Source organism: Aspergillus karnatakaensis, assembly GCF_047715665.1.
Source record: "Aspergillus karnatakaensis strain CBS 102800 unplaced genomic scaffold BJY04scaffold_22, whole genome shotgun sequence".
Lineage (NCBI taxonomy): Eukaryota > Fungi > Ascomycota > Eurotiomycetes > Eurotiales > Aspergillaceae > Aspergillus > Aspergillus karnatakaensis.
In genome coordinates this window covers 466,480-481,753 of record NW_027395734.1, presented here as the reverse complement: position 1 = coordinate 481,753, position 15,274 = coordinate 466,480, and the positions used below count along the sequence as shown (strand labels likewise).

Sequence of the window (15,274 nt, the reverse complement as noted above, 5' to 3'; positions counted from 1 at the left end):
GCTTTTTTCTCTGTTGAGCATCAAAATTCGAGTTATTGGCCCACGCGGTCTATCTCACTTACAGCGCTTCCTAAAAGAATATGGTGAATGAAAAAAAAAAACCACAAGGCAAGGGAGGTGGAATCTGCCTTTGCCATGACATCAGTGTAGGGCCTACGATAAACTGCCTAGGAAAGCATGTTCTGGCAAGTGCTGAGTGCTTATATAAAGATTTCGTTCTGACTAGGGGCCTTCGTATCAACTAGGGACTGACACCGTCGCTCCTACACCATACTTCACTATCCATTCGCCAGAAGCACTGTTGTCATGTTTTTGCCAACCCCGAGACTCGACACCCCATTTCTGCAGAAACAGAAAATGGCCGAGATGGTGGTTCAGGAGACCACCGGTCCTACCTCGCCTGCCCTTTCGACAAAGCACTTTGATGATGGGATATTACCGGCCTCCAATGCTGATGTTTGCCTTGATATCTGGCAGCAAGCGCAAAAGCCCGAGTTCTTCCAGTCGGTAGCAACGGCTATGCAACTGCGACAATCGTATCTCCGCGATGGCTGTATTTTCATTGAAGGCAAAACTCTGATTCCTATTTTGAAGGGAATTGGAGCAAAGGATGAGGATTTCGAGAAACTGAAGGAAGTCAGTCACCATCTGGATCCGGATCCGACGGTGAACTACCGGACTTTGCGAAGTGGAAGGTTCTCAGTCGACACAAGAGCTGCAACTATCGAACGACTCGAAAGACAACCCTTCATCCTGACAACCGCGGAGAACTACAAGCGGCATGATTCCGACATTCCTCGTGATTTTGGTGACTTTGATGAGAATCACCAGAACAACACCGTCGTCCAGGCTATGCTCATCTTCAAAACTTGGGTCACTCAAAATGTGCCGGTGCTGGCCCGCCCCGGTCTGGACTACCATGCAGACACTGTACTTACTGAGATTTTCAACGTACACACCTTCACCAATCAGGATATTCAGGGGTACCCGGCTTTAGAGGGTGTGCACCAAGATGGGTCTGATCACACCATGACCGTAATGCTTGGATTTTCCAACATTACTCTGGACTCGGGGATAACTCTTGTTCATGCCCGTGACGAGACAACGGGGATCCAACCCCTTGAAACCAACATGGAGCTGCTCAAGGGCCGGTATCAACATCGCGACTTTCTTGACACGTTGCTTTTCACAGATAATAGCTTCAAGCATAGTGTCACCCCGGTGTACGCACGGGACAAGAGTCAGCCGTCGTACAGAGACATGTTCGTGATATTCTCTAGGAAGCCGAGGAGCAAAGTGCATTCATCTGGGCAGGCCGACTCCTTGGAACCACACGAGAGATTCAAGCTCAAGTTTCCGATCTGGCTTCCTCCTCAGCAAGGGGGTGGCACATATGACAATCCACTTCTCAGGAAGAAAACGCCCCCAGTTCAGAAGTACACCTTATCCTTGTTCCTCTCTCCTGACAGTGAGATTCTCTCTTCTCTAGATGGCAAGACTGGAACACATATTCCCATTCTTATCGGCTCTTAATCGACTCTTTTGATATTGGGGGAACTCGGCATGTGACGGTTTACCTTGCTTGAATAGTTTAACGCGACCATGTCTTAGCCTGTTCACTGAGAATGCAATTTACTTTGTCTGAGGGGTATACACCTTATAATATACCAAGTCCCATTAGGCAAAATACCCAGTAGCGTTGACTAAACCTATAATTAGAGTATTCAGTCAACACAGCCGAGCGGTCTAATACAGTTCGATAGTAGGTTGGTTGGTCTTCTCTGTTGTTCAGAAATCGGGAGTGGAGGGTCTTGACTGCTAAGCAAGTGTAGCCATTGCACTTGCTCCTACAATTGATTGAGCCTTCAGATTATGGGACCATAGACTATGCTACCATTATCCTTATGCTTCCTATGACACCTTGAAATTACCAGCGGGAATGTGACGCTTCATTATATGCTTGCGGGATTTTCGTTATACTGAGACCTACAGGCTAGTATCTGGCGGTGTCCACTCTCACCTACACTACAGATTCATAAACCGGCATGAACTCTATTCTCTTTTGAATCAGTAAAGAGGGTAAATACAACGTCCAGGTTTGGGCAGCCCGATGATTGAGCGTATCGATTGGCCATCAGAACTAAGCCGTATCTCGTTCGCATGAACTACCTCGCCTCAGTATCTGAATTACAGCAGAAGAATCCTCAAGCCCCTTCCCCAATTCGACTGCCTGCCTTAGAAGAGCCTGAAAGCTCTCCATCAAGCGGGCAGACACACCCGTAGTCTCCGCGGTTTCACGCCCCTTGGAAACCAAATCTAGCATTGCGCTCACCGAAATCATGTCAGGAGCCAACGAGTAAGACTGCGATCGGTCTAGTTTGGCCATTTCGACCAGAAAGTCGTGAGACCGGGGCAGAACGGGCAGAAGGGCCTCTTGGGCAAAATCCAGTCGATCAACTCCTGCCGCTCCAGCCAAAGCCAGCGCTTGGATGAATGCCGCACACGTTCCTGCAAACATGAAAACCGCTGCATTCTCCAGCATACACATCTTTCTGTGATCATCCGATACCCACAGTGCTGTGCCTAGAGCCTTGCAGATATGCTCTTTTCTGAGAAAGACGGATTTCAATCCGCTGTACCGAACGACCGCTTGCTGTGCTAACAGCTCGGCTGGAAAGGCATTGATCCACCCATGCAGATACCCAGCAGCATTCAGTTTGTTGGTCACGAGATCGGCGATCATAATCTCCCATTGAGGCCTGCTTGTGGTAAAGTTTATAACAGTGCGGTCAGGCAGAGTCGGGAGCCTGCCGAGAACGTCTCGAACAACCTCGTCTGAGGCTAGACTGATGAGCACGACGGTTCCAGACAGAGCACAGTCGGCTGGGGATTTGGCAACGGTGGCACCCTTAGAAAGCAGAGGTTCTGCTTTCTCGAGTGTTCGATTCCACACAGTCACTGGATGGCCCTTGTCAAGAAATATCGTAGCAAGAGTGGACCCGATGGTCCCTAGACCAAGGACTGATATCGATTCCGGTGCAATAGTCATCGTGGAAGTAGATGCCTTCAGAGTTGGGCTGATATAGGAGAGAAGTCAATGGAATGAATGTGAACTTGAGAAAGGGCAGCGCCAGATCTCTCTTCATAAACTAGAGAAATCAATCCATAAAGCCCCCAGCCCCTTACGGTTTGTTGTTCATCACCAATCATCACGAATTCCGGAAACATCACCTCTACTAGATGAACACATGATATGTTTTGCTCTTCTTTTCCGCTTTCTTTCGAATAAGGCGCTATGACGGGCCCGGAAATCCAATTCAAAAATTACCTATGATATAACTATGCAGATTGTCCTTGCGGGGCACAATTGTTCGATGAATGTCGCATTGTTCGCTGTACAATCTCTTCGATCCTTGCAGGTTCAAGGTCCTCGTGCCATGTTTGGCTGCCAAACCCCCAGCGTTATGCTGAAATCCCGTCTTCGGAAGCTTTAATAATGCAACCGCTAACAATAACTTGAAACCATGTCATTGTCATGCAAGGGCTGTTGATGGCTTCGGGGCGAATAATGGAGGTGGTCTATTTGCTGAACCTTAGGGACTTGCTTGATACAGGCTGCGACTAGTTAAAGTGGAACTCCTTAGTATGGGAAGAAGGTTATGTGTTAGGAGGACTCAGCACATTTGACTTCCGAGCCACTGGTAGAGCTTCTGATCATGCAAGGAGCTACGTTGATCTCCTCTTCGAAGTAAAGAGTGACGTACACATCATCTTACTACGGTGACTAGCAGATGCTACTATCAATCTACCTACTAGCTCGCCTCCTTACATTGAAGATCTACAGGCAGATCTTCGGCATAAGTGGAGCGGGTGCATTCGGCAGGCGATCGGAAACCTTATCGAAATCTCGATATTGTGCATACGCCTTGCGTCGAGGGTAGGTATGGACTCTAGACGGATCACAAAATGCGGTCTGTACTCTGGTGTCAGTGGCCACTGACGTAGCTATGGTGCTCAACAAGGCCATCATTGTTGTATAGTGTCTGTATATGCCAACCTTCCAACACAAATGACGCAGGATCGATAGTATCGTTGCCTCCAAAGAGCGGTAAACAGGGCCCTTAAGAGTTATATAAAGAGGTTCTCTCACAGTATTAGTATGGGGCTTTTTTTTATATAGACGCCTTTTAGGATAGTGTCCTTAATTGATTGCTATGCGTTCTGAACCTGCAATGTCGGATGGAACGGAGCCGTGCGAATGTCCCTACAATCTAGGAAGGCAGACGCACCAGTCAGATTTAATTTCCGCCCATCCAATCTCCGTGTTTCTCCCTTTGCCATGGTCGAGAACAGAGACTGCCGTTTTATCTGCCTGGGTAGTGCTCCTGAAAGCATACTACAGCCATAATCCAGTTTCATTTCTGCGGTTCGGCAGTACGGGAACTGATCGGCACTTCAGCGAAGATGACAAGTCGGAGTTGATTTCAATTGACGTGCAATCAGAGTGGAAAATAGCTGATCTTCAAGAAGTTATAGACCAACGGAATAACATCCGTTCAACTCTGGACCAAGGAACCTGTGGCTATCCAGGCCGCTATGCCGTTTGGTTCGCAAACCAGGAGAATATGTCGGCAGAAGAGTGTGGACTGGAGGCATCCATCTTTGCAAATGCGCACGAGGTAGGTTAATGTTTGGAAATTAGATGAATATAGTGCTAACATCGCCAGGCATGTCTTTTGCTAGTGGTTAAGCGGACCGAATCGGACAATGTGATGATCGATCTATATTCCCATCGCGCTAGGCCGTGTCAGTTCGAACTACCCAGTCTTTTGGATAGTCTGCGAAAAATCCTTGACTCTTTTCTTTATTATCCATCTAAACTGATCAAAGATATTGAGGTCATCAGCAACCATGATCTGTGGCGCCTTCGAGGTTGGATGGAGGTCGATTCTCCGAAACCAGCAACCACCATTCATGGTCTCGTGAACCGGCACTATCGGGAACGACCATCACACATCGCCGTGTCTAGCACTTTAGGAGACATAACATACGAAGAACTGGGAAAACGATCTGCCGCTATAGCGCAAAAGCTCCGAGACCACGGGGTTGTAGCCGGGGGGATTGTGGGATTCTGTGCCGAAAAGTCCGGCTTCTCGATAATAGTGCTTCTAGCTATTCTGCGTGCAGGCGCATGTTATCTCCCCATTTCAACCTCCAGTCCCGTGGATCGCATGCATTATATCGCACAGAAGGCTGAACTTCAAGTTCTGGTGGTGGAAAGCGCCATGCTCGAGAGACTGAAAGGCAACGCTGGCTTTCTCAATGTTCAAATGTTAACACCATCATCTTTGGAGAACTTTGAAGTTCTGCCCAATGACTGGACTCATGAGCCTTTCATGGATCCTTCGCAACTGGCTTATATAATGTTCACCTCCGGCAGCACAGGGCGGCCGAAAGGAGTTGCCCTTCAGCACGGCGCTGTGTCTGGAGGACTGGAGGCCCTTAATGAAATTTTCGGATTGAGCCCCTCCACAAGGTTCTTGCAATTTGCCTCATTCTCCTTCGATGCCAGCATATGTGAGGTGTTTGCACCCTTGGTTGCTGGAGGCACTGTCTGCATACCCTCCGACGAGGAACGCATCGGGGACCTAGAGGGGGTCATGCATAAACTGAACGTGACGGATGCATCGTTGACTCCTTCTATTGTGGCATGCCTAAGGCCGAAAGCTCTACCAACTCTGAAGCACCTGTATATTGGCGGAGAAGCACCCAGTGCAGCCATCTTGAGCACCTGGGCTAATGTAGTCAGACTGAGCAATATCTACGGTCTCACGGAAGGTGGGGTCTGGGATACAGTTGAGTTAAACCTTACATCTACGGATAATCCAAAGACAATCGGGCGTGGAATTGGTGCGAAATGTTGGATTGTCGACCCAGACAATATCAACCGGTTGCAACCGATAGGAGTGGAAGGTGAGCTGCTACTTCAAAGCCCTTACCTAGCACAGGGATATCTGGATGATACCGCACAGAGTACCAAATCTTTCATCTCTCTACCAGAATCTCTTTCGTACCTCACCGAGCCATTTCCCGCGCGTTGCTATCAAACCGGAGATCTAGCCCGGTGGCAGCCCGACGGGAGAATGGTCTTCAGCGGTCGTCGGGCCGGCTTCGTCAAGATCCGTGGGCTGCGTGTCGAGCTTGGTGAGGTTGAAAATGCTATCCGTGGCAACCTTGCTGGTGGTGCACAGGTTGCAGTGATTGTGGCCAGGAGTGAAAAGGACGCTGACAGCCCGGAGCTGGTGGCCTTTGTGGAGCAAAAAGACGAGCGACCTTCATCCTTGGCCGACCAGATGAGCACATACTTGCAGACAGTTTTGCCATCGTATATGGTTCCCGGCGCCTTCGTACCCGTGCCGTCTCTGCCGCTCACAGAGTCTAAAAAAATTGATCGACAACAGTTGATTGCAGATTGGGCGAGTTTGACTCCCGCTGAGGCCATGGCGCTTCGGCCTGGAGGCAGCCTCAGTCATAAATGGCCCCGAATAGATCCCTTTAACTCGCGCGCGATTGAACTCAGCAACGTTATTGCCGATCTCGTTGAAACAAAACAGCCAGCAGCTGGGCTAAGACTGCGAGGGTGGGACTTTTGTTTGACCAGCATGGGTTTGGATTCGATCCAGATTTCTTATCTTGCTGGGGAGATCCACCGACGCTGGAGAGGAGTCATCCAGTTTCAGGAGCTGCAGCAGCCTGGAATCACGGTGTGTCAAATCGATCGACGACTATCTGGGCAGGTGAACGGCGAGTCTAATGGATGGCCAGATACTTGCACTCCAAAGGACCTCATCGCTGAATTGGATTTAATCAATCTCCCTGTGTCCATACGGAACCAAAGGCGAAAGACAATTTTTGTCACATCAGTGACTGGGTTTCTCGGCAGCCAGGTGCTTCGGGTGCTGCTAGAAAATGCCAATGTGGGCCATATTGTAGGCTTGGTACGTGCGGGGAGTGAACAGGAAGCCCGTGATAAGATACTAGCTCATGCCGAACTTGGTCAGTGGTGGCGTGATGAGTTTGACTGTCAAATCGAAGTATGGCTTGGGGATCTCAGTCTGCCTAGATTGGGCCTCGATGAGAGACATTGGAGGGACCTCACTGGCCGGATGCGCATCGACGGCATCATCCACAATGGTGCCCGAGTCAACTGGCTATGTGACTTTGCGACGCTAAAGCCCACAAATGTCAACAGCACCTGTACAGTGCTGGAGGTCTTGTCCAGGATGCCAACACCGTGTCCGCTCACATACGTATCTGGAGGGTATCTTCCCCATCCGACAGAAACACAAGAGCAAACTTTGAGCAATCTCGCTTCTGCGTGTGGGTATGACCAAACCAAGTTTCTATCACGGATGATTGTTGAGAAATATAATCATCAGCTCGACCAACGGCCGAATCCGCCAGTCCTGAGGGCACGCGTGGTACAACCGGGATACCTCACTGGTACCAGATGGGAAGGGATTGCCCACCCCGAGGATTTTCTATGGCGCCTGGCTTACAGCTTTGTATCTCTTGGGACTGTGAGTGAGGATCTGCGTAAAGCACACATTCCGCTAGCTGGGGTAGAGCAGGTGGCTGCCCTTGTGGTGGACAGTGTTTTGGACGCGGAGGGCGACCAAGTAGTGACTTGCCACGATGGTGTGTCGATCGAGACCTTATGCAAGCTTCTTAGCAGTCGCAGTCGTCGACCTATCAAGACCGTGAGTCACAACGAGTGGATGGAAAGCCTGAGGGTGGATGTGGAAAATAATGCATTAGACCACCCCTTTCTACCCGTGCTGGGTTGGTTTGAAGCAAATATCGGACAGTTCACAGAAAAGGCTCCTGTGGAGTGTACCAGCCTTTTCGATCGAAGAGATATTGTTGCAGCGCTGGATAAAAGTTTGGAGTATCTGATGAACATCGGTTTCTTTCCCTGCGAAGACGGCATTCGTGGGACGGTTGACCTCAGCAACATTCCTCGTTTTCAACGATCCAGCAAGTAGTGGTGCTGCGGTACTGTGGAGCACTCCATGGGTGGTGGATTGGTTCTGTATGTGGCTGCTCTGGCTGGATCAACACAGTCGTCATCATATATTTTGAGGGAGATTTTCAAAAGACGCCGGTGTGGATCAGAGATATATATACCTCACCTCACCGATACTTTGTTGAGACTGGTCAGACGTTCTGTGTCGAAAAGCGCCTCAGCTCCCATTCTAACGAGGCTTTCTCTTCAGAAAGAAATACCCCACTACCAATACATGCTTCATATCAAAGCCTCCGAGTGCTTTGTGTACAGCGCCGCGAAAAGATGAGAACTCGACAGTCTTCGGCGGCTGCTTTCGTGCTCAGTGGGGAGCAACGAGTCAGGGCCTGAATTTGACCCTTCCTGATTGACTTATGGCATTCTGTACCTCTCTTTGATTTTCCATGCAAGATTGGAAAGGGCCACATCCTTCTCTGCCCAACCCCAGAGTTGCTACATTTGGTGCTTGGCTGCCTTTGGTTCGGTGTCTTCGCGTAACAGCGACTATCTCAGCCACACTTATTATGCTACGCGCGAGGATCACACCATCTGACCTTTTTTTTTTCTTTCGAGTTACTTTACTCGCCTTCCGCTGGCCTGGAGTCTTGTTAGAATGGCAATGAACACACATCAATTACACGGCTCGCTCAATAGAGCTCAGCCAGCGATGAACAAGCACACGACGGGGACTTAACGGGCCGATTCGAAGGAAAATCCCCCATCTGCGTGCAAAGCTCGCGATCTGAATATACTGTAAGGGCATTTTTCCAGATCTAAGAAGTCTCGTACCCTACGGACAGGGAAGCTCTTGTCTCTCCGGGGGCTGCCTCCAGATGGCAAAGCAGCAGATTGTCTATACCCCGCTACAAGCGCTACCACCCCGCAAGCAGAGGATCGAGTCGCAGCATGAGCCGTCATCCAGAGAGCAAAATCTGACAGGCATAAGCGCCGAGTCACTAGTCGCCAATTGCAGGTTGCTAGATCCCTGCACGTCGGAGGCTCCCCGTGAAGGATTGGGGCAATGCGGGGAAGCTGATCTACCCCACCCCTACATAAGCTCTTAAGAGTCTCGTACTTGAGTTTTTAACTCTGATATTTAAAGAACACACTCTCACAATGGTCGCAGAAGCCGAGCCCAAGACGCAGATTGTCTTCCAAAATGGGGTCAAGCCCAAGATCCGCAGAGCCATTGACGAGGAGGGCGGAACTACCGATGCTAGTGTACGTTTACACTTGATCAAGCACTTTCACCATGGTCTTCAGTTCGGGATCTATGCTCACACGCATCTAGTACCCCCACTACCTCCCCATCTGGGACTACACAGAGAAATACCCACCCCTCGAGCCCTTCACGCACCACGATCCAGGCCACGACGCCGACCCATCTCTCACAGACCTTCTTACCGGCGCAAAAACCAAGAAACTAACCCCCTTAATGGGCACCGAGATCAGCGGCGTCCAGATATCAAGGCTCAGCAAATCCGGCAAAGACCAGCTCGCCCTCTTCGCAGCACAACGCAAAGTCCTCGTCTTCCGAGACCAGGATTTCGCTGACCTCCCGATCCAAAAAGCCCTTGATTTTGGAAGCCACTTTGGCCGCCACCATATCCACCCCACAACCGGTTGTCCGGAGGGATATCCGGAGGTCAACCTAGTCCACCAGAAACGCAGCGCTAATGGGGAGTATGATTTGTTTGTTTCTGGAAAGAACAGTACCGTGCTTTGGCATTCGGATGTTACCTACGAGGAGCAACCTCCCGGGACGACGATTATGTATATGCTTGATACGCCGGAGGTGGGTGGGGATACGGCGTTTGTGGATCAGGTTGAGGCGTATCGGAGGCTGTCGCCTGTGTTGAGGGAGAGGTTACATGGATTGAGGGCGCTACATAGTGGTGTTGAACAGGCGGAGGCCAGTGCGAAGGGTGGTGGGATTGTCAGGCGGGAGGGGATTGTTACGGAACATCCGGTTGTGAGAACGCATCCGGTGACGGGGGAGAAGGCTTTGTTCGTTAATGCTTGTGAGTTTTTCGCATCTACTAATGTTGCCGAAGTTTTAGATTCAGTGTGTTGATAAGTCTGCATAGTGGCGACGAAGATTGTCGGCATGAAGAAAGAAGAAAGCGACGCGTTACTCGCTTTCTTGAACACCCACATTGGCCGTGGCTTGGAGTATCAGGTTAGGGTCAAATGGGAGCCGAAAACTGTTATTGTTTGGGATGTGAGTATGCCCTTCCTGGTTGATGGCTGGCTGATGCTGATCGCTGCCACAGAATCGTGTGACCGCACATACAGCAATTGTCGACTGGACTTCGACCGAGCGCCGTCATCTTGCGCGCATCACACCGCAAGCAGAACGGCCGTTCGAAACTCCATATAACCCGGACGAGGAGCATTGGTAATCCAGGCTTGCTTCTACTTCCATGGCAACAATATATATATCCAAGATGCCACATGAACACGGCCAAGAACTACTACGGAAGACCAAACTGTTCAATGAATTACTTTAGTCCATCACTGGCACCATATATATAGCCTTTTATTCTACATAGCAAAACCAAACTCCCTCCCAAGCATGAAGAGAATAATCACTCCCTCTTCCACCCCTCCCACCTCTCAAACTCCGCCGTATCAAGCCCAAACAGATCCAACATCCTCCCAACACTATGCTCAACCAGCTCCCCCACATTCCCCGGCCGAATATAAAACGCCGGAACAGGTGGAAACACCACCGCACCCGCCTGCGTAACCGTCATCATATTCTGCAAATGGATCGAACTAAGCGGCGTCTCCCGCACCGCAAGAACAAGTCTCCGTCTTTCTTTAAGAACTACATCCGCAGCTCTTGAAATCAAATCATCGCAAATCCCCGACGCTATCGATGCGAGTGTTTTCACGCTACATGGGACGATTATCATGCCCTCGACGCGGAAGGAACCGCTTGCAATGGGTGCGGCCATGTCATTGGAGTTGTAGACGTGGTCGGCCAACGCGCGGACGTTGGCGAGGGTGTAGTCGGTTTCGTATTTTATGGTGGCTTCGGCCCATTTGCTTATTATGAGGTGGATTTCGATGTTTAGGCGGCGGAGGGAGACGATGGTTTGGATGCCGAGGATTGAACCCGTTGCCCCGGTTAGGGCGACGATGATTTTGCGGCGCGGTGATGAGGGCGGTTCTGGTTTGTTGATTTCGGTAGAAGAGGGTGTAGACTTGTCTCGGGGGTGGAAGAAGTCCATAGCTGCGTTTGAGAAGAATGGTGAGGAGGGGGGATCTGGTGAGTAGGGGAGGGGGACTGAGCTGTAGAAAATGCCTCAAATATGCCGGCAACGTAGTTGAAAATGCCTGATGGGTATGAAGCTATGGATAGATGCCGACGATCCCCAAATTGGGGACGTTTCTCTGCAGTTGAATTGGTTGCGTGGTGAGTTTCCATTATGTACATGGACCCGCACCGGGAGGGCTCCCGAGACCGTCCCCAATTTGGGGAACTATACGCTGCGGATGGAGCTCTAGAGCAGCGTCATGCGAGAGCATATAAACAGGCTGGCGAGATGGCTCGTTCGGCTTGAAGTTCCTTGTGTACTTATAGACCTGTTCGTTTGTCCGATCGAGAACGATCTCATTCTTTTCGTCATGGCAGCCCCAGAAAAGCACTCCGCCGCAGCCGGCGACCTCCGCCGATTCCTCAAGGAACTCCACGACGAAGGAGACCTGCTCATTATCAGGAAGGAAGTCGACCCCGAAATGGAGCTCGCAGCCATAACCCGCCGCGTGTACGAAACCGAAGAAAAAGCACCGCTGTTCGAGAACATCAAAGGCCGACACGGAGACGGTCTCTTCCGCGTGCTCGGTGCACCCGTTGGCCTAAGCCGAGTCCCAGGCCAGCGACTCGGCCGCATCGCAAAGTCCCTCGGTCTGCCATCTACTGCAGCTGGCGCGGAGATCATCGACAAGATCAACTCGGCTAAGAGCCTGCAGCCGCTTGATCCAGTCGAGGTTCAAGACGGGCCTGTGAAAGAGTTCAAGCTGTTCGGCGACGACATCGACCTTACTTCTCTACCTACACCTCTCCTACATCAGCATGACGGAGGCAAATTTCTCGAGACCTTCGGCATGCACATCGTGCAAACTCCCGACGGATCGTGGACGAACTGGTCGATCACCCGCGCCATGACGCATGACAAGCGACACCTCGTCGGCCCGATTATCCCTAAGCAGGACATCGGAGTCATCTACCAGATGTGGAAGGACAAAGGCGAAGATATGCCATGGGCACTATGTTTCGGAGTCCCACCCGCCGCAATCATGGTCGGCGGGATGCCGATCCCGAAAGGCGTCGACGAAGCCGGGTTCATCGGGGCACTGATCGGCAAGCCGGTTGACGTTGTCAAATGCGAAACAAACAATATCCGAGTTCCTGTGAATGCCGAGATTGTCTTTGAAGGTACGGTTTCCATCACCGAGACCGCGCCGGAAGGCCCGATGATGGAGTACCATGGCCATGTGTGGCCTGAGAAGTCCAAACTTTGTCCGCTGTTCAAGGTCAATGCGATCACCTACCGTGCTGATCCGATCTTGCCAATCTGTATTACTGGACGGGCGACTGAGGAGAGTCACACGTGTTGGGCGGTTATGATTGCTGCTGAGGTGCTGACGATTTGCCAGGACGCTGGGTTGCCGATTCAGATGGTTTGGTGTCCGTTCGAGTCGCATGCTATCTGGTATGTGATCCAGGTCGATCGGGCGAAGCTGAGGAAGCTCACCACCAACATGGAGGACTTCTGTACCAAGCTTGGCCATGTTGTGTTTGGCTCTAAGCCGGGTTGGTATATGGGAAAGGTGTTCTTAGTCGGAGAAGATGTCGATCCTACCAGTCTTCGTGATGTTATCTGGGCAGAGTCGACACGCTGCGAGCCTGGCACCTGCGAGTTCCTGTTTGATGAATACGGCAATATCCCTTTGATTCCGTATGTCGGGTACGGAGTGAAGCCTGCGAAGAACCACAAGAAGGTTGTGAAGTGTTGTATGCTGCCTTGCGAATTCGAGGACATTGATCTTCCGTGGAAGGTTGGCTCGTTCCGTGGCTCTTATCCTGTCGATGTGCAGAAGACCGTCGAAGAAAATTGGGAGAGGTATGGGTTTCAGCCGTTATTGAACTAGGAGAGTACAACGATATATGTGATGTTTCCATCCTTGGTGAATAGGCCGTATTGACAACTGCTTCATCTGTCCTTGTAGTTAGGCCGGTAGTACTGCTCATCATCCGTTTTCTGTGTCTAGGTGGCCAACGTCAAGTGTGTAATGAAATGTCATTTTCATTCCCTTGTCTTGAATCACGGGTCTGCCAATAAGAGAAGAGCTGGAGGCAGCTCATGTGAATGCGGGAGACAACAGACGGGAAACACCGATTTTTGCGGCGGTCAGAAGCAGAAGCATGGCCTTGGTACGGCTCCTCCTGAAGCACAAAGCTGCTCCCAATGCCAGGAATCATAAAGGCCAGACCGCGCTTTTTCTGGCAGCGAAGGATAATCACGATGGGATTGTGCAACTGTTGCTAGAGGCAAAGGCAAGTGTCAACGTCAGAGACTTGGACGGTGCTACTCCAATGTCCCTTGCTTGCGCCCTGGGTCAAAGTGGTGCGCGCATCCAAACATTCCTAGGCCCCCTTTCCAACAAACATTACGACATGTCCCCTGATACGACCGACCACAGCGACAATAGCGACTGGGACGAGAGTCGAACTCACCAAGAATGGCTTTATCCGTCTATTTCTTATGCTTCAGTTCTCATATGCTAACGACGACAATGGATGACACTCTTCCACCCCGATACTGCTGATTGGAACATCTACACATCGCGAATGGCGGCATATACTAGAGGTTTCAATACATATAAACGCTTGTTAGTATAATTATGCGTCAAAAGATGGTTTGTGAAACCAGGTCAATCAGTAAGGAGATCAGATGTATACACATAGGGGATATCTCAAACTCGCCAAACGATCAAAAGAAACCTCCAAATACTCCAAGCAGGCCCAAGCGTTGTCTAGGACGAGGCCAATGACAGCACCACCGTCTCTTCTACCCTTCATCTCTGCCTACCTACATAAGTTCCGACCGGGGCCGCGTCGCAGGTAGCTCCTGCACCGGGAGCTCGGGGACTGCTCTGTACTGCACAGCACCAACACTCTTATCCTGCTCTGTTGGAGCAAACGCCTCCATGGCGGCGAGGCCCGCCTTCTTACTTCGCCGTCGCCGGAGAAGCCAGAACCCCAAGAGGGCGCCGACAAGGAGCGGGATACCCACGCCTAGCCCGACACCAAGCCCGACACCAAGGTTATTGTCCGAATCTTCGCCATCCACTGTCGTGAGTGTAGTTGTGGTCTCGCTCGATGATGGTGTCGGTGTCGAATCGATGGTAGATGTGGATGTGGTTGTGGTGGTAGTTGAGCTCGTACTCGTACTCGTCGTCAAACTGGCGCTCGTGAGACTCAGGACAACGAACTCGACATTCGGCATCTCAAACGTCTGCGTCGAATTACTGCAGTCGCAACCGGTGAAACCCGTGCAGCAGAAGATGCCGCTACCGCACGCCGTGACTCCGTTTCCACCATCTATTCAAGGCCACGGTCTCGTTAGCTCGGTCCTCACCCTTGTTAGGGAGATGCAGGCATCGTACTTCGAATGTGAGCACACTGCGTCGGACACGTCTCAACTGACCCGTCCGTCCAATCCTTCTCGCTGCATGTGTTCTGCCATAGTGACACGTCGCCGGTATCCTCCTCTCGATGGCCGCAGAGGCCGTTGCTCGCGCAGCTCTCGCCTTCGCCGCAGCACTGTGAGAGACTCCCGTCAGTGGAGCAGGGGATTCGCGATGGGTCCTCGTTGTTATTTCGATCCCAACATTTAGACATTGCGATTGGAAGACTAAATCGATTTAATGTTCTGGTTTTGGGACGCCTGAAGATTATGAAAGGATGGAAATCTGACAGGAATAGCGATGATCACAGGGATCGTCTGAAGTGAGTGAATACTGAACAGACGAGGCTGAGCTGCGTGCGAATGAACCGAGGGCCTTGTGCTACCGTGGTCGAAACAGTGCCAACACTAACATTTTTATTTGCTCCAGCCTCGTTGGAGTACGGAGTACTCTGTGAGTCTGTATTCAGCTCGGTTCCTTCTGACTCCCTAGACCCATAATCTTTGTTCC

The 15,274-nt window shown here is 50.9% G+C and overlaps 9 protein-coding genes across 9 annotated transcripts; 5 read left to right on the top strand and 4 right to left on the bottom strand.

Annotated features, from left to right (window-relative positions):
- Nucleotides 1-357: 357 nt before the first annotated feature.
- On the top strand, nucleotides 358-1,533 carry BJY04DRAFT_217984 (2OG-Fe dioxygenase-domain-containing protein; the record flags this gene model as incomplete). The annotated part of the gene is made up of 1 exon (XM_073716203.1): nucleotides 358-1,533. One exon carries the CDS (start codon nucleotides 358-360, stop codon nucleotides 1,531-1,533), a length of 1,176 nt encoding a protein of 391 aa, XP_073571733.1.
- A 607-nt stretch (nucleotides 1,534-2,140) lies between these two features.
- Nucleotides 2,141-3,049, bottom strand: BJY04DRAFT_217983 (uncharacterized protein; the record flags this gene model as incomplete). The annotated part of the gene is made up of 1 exon (XM_073716202.1): nucleotides 2,141-3,049. One exon carries the CDS (start codon nucleotides 3,047-3,049, stop codon nucleotides 2,141-2,143), a length of 909 nt encoding a protein of 302 aa, XP_073571732.1.
- A 1,576-nt stretch (nucleotides 3,050-4,625) lies between these two features.
- On the top strand, nucleotides 4,626-8,045 carry BJY04DRAFT_217982 (acetyl-CoA synthetase-like protein; the record flags this gene model as incomplete). The annotated part of the gene is made up of 2 exons (XM_073716201.1): nucleotides 4,626-4,679; nucleotides 4,728-8,045. The coding sequence occupies 2 exons, from the start codon at nucleotides 4,626-4,628 to the stop codon at nucleotides 8,043-8,045; spliced, it is 3,372 nt and encodes a 1,123-aa protein (XP_073571731.1).
- Nucleotides 8,046-8,748: 703 nt separating this feature from the next.
- Nucleotides 8,749-8,989, bottom strand: BJY04DRAFT_188293 (uncharacterized protein). The gene has a single exon (XM_073711193.1). It carries the CDS (start codon nucleotides 8,981-8,983, stop codon nucleotides 8,756-8,758), a length of 228 nt encoding a protein of 75 aa, XP_073571730.1. The 5' UTR covers nucleotides 8,984-8,989; the 3' UTR covers nucleotides 8,749-8,755.
- A 192-nt stretch (nucleotides 8,990-9,181) lies between these two features.
- BJY04DRAFT_207364 (TauD/TfdA dioxygenase family protein) lies at nucleotides 9,182-10,467 on the top strand (the record flags this gene model as incomplete). The annotated part of the gene is made up of 4 exons (XM_073713849.1): nucleotides 9,182-9,286; nucleotides 9,357-10,086; nucleotides 10,153-10,286; nucleotides 10,339-10,467. 4 exons carry the CDS (start codon nucleotides 9,182-9,184, stop codon nucleotides 10,465-10,467), a joined length of 1,098 nt encoding a protein of 365 aa, XP_073571729.1.
- A 186-nt stretch (nucleotides 10,468-10,653) lies between these two features.
- BJY04DRAFT_227687 (UbiX family flavin prenyltransferase) lies at nucleotides 10,654-11,301 on the bottom strand (the record flags this gene model as incomplete). Its single annotated transcript, XM_073718689.1, has 1 exon — nucleotides 10,654-11,301. One exon carries the CDS (start codon nucleotides 11,299-11,301, stop codon nucleotides 10,654-10,656), a length of 648 nt encoding a protein of 215 aa, XP_073571728.1.
- A 361-nt stretch (nucleotides 11,302-11,662) lies between these two features.
- Nucleotides 11,663-13,225, top strand: BJY04DRAFT_227685 (UbiD family decarboxylase; the record flags this gene model as incomplete). The annotated part of the gene is made up of 1 exon (XM_073718688.1): nucleotides 11,663-13,225. The coding sequence occupies exon 1, from the start codon at nucleotides 11,699-11,701 to the stop codon at nucleotides 13,223-13,225; it is 1,527 nt and encodes a 508-aa protein (XP_073571727.1). The 5' UTR covers nucleotides 11,663-11,698.
- Nucleotides 13,226-13,499: 274 nt separating this feature from the next.
- On the top strand, nucleotides 13,500-13,862 carry BJY04DRAFT_217978 (ankyrin repeat domain-containing protein; the record flags this gene model as incomplete). Its single annotated transcript, XM_073716200.1, has 1 exon — nucleotides 13,500-13,862. The coding sequence occupies one exon, from the start codon at nucleotides 13,500-13,502 to the stop codon at nucleotides 13,860-13,862; it is 363 nt and encodes a 120-aa protein (XP_073571726.1).
- Nucleotides 13,863-14,166: 304 nt separating this feature from the next.
- BJY04DRAFT_217977 (uncharacterized protein) lies at nucleotides 14,167-14,978 on the bottom strand (the record flags this gene model as incomplete). Its single annotated transcript, XM_073716199.1, has 2 exons — nucleotides 14,167-14,678; nucleotides 14,744-14,978. The coding sequence occupies 2 exons, from the start codon at nucleotides 14,976-14,978 to the stop codon at nucleotides 14,167-14,169; spliced, it is 747 nt and encodes a 248-aa protein (XP_073571725.1).
- Nucleotides 14,979-15,274: the final 296 nt, after the last annotated feature.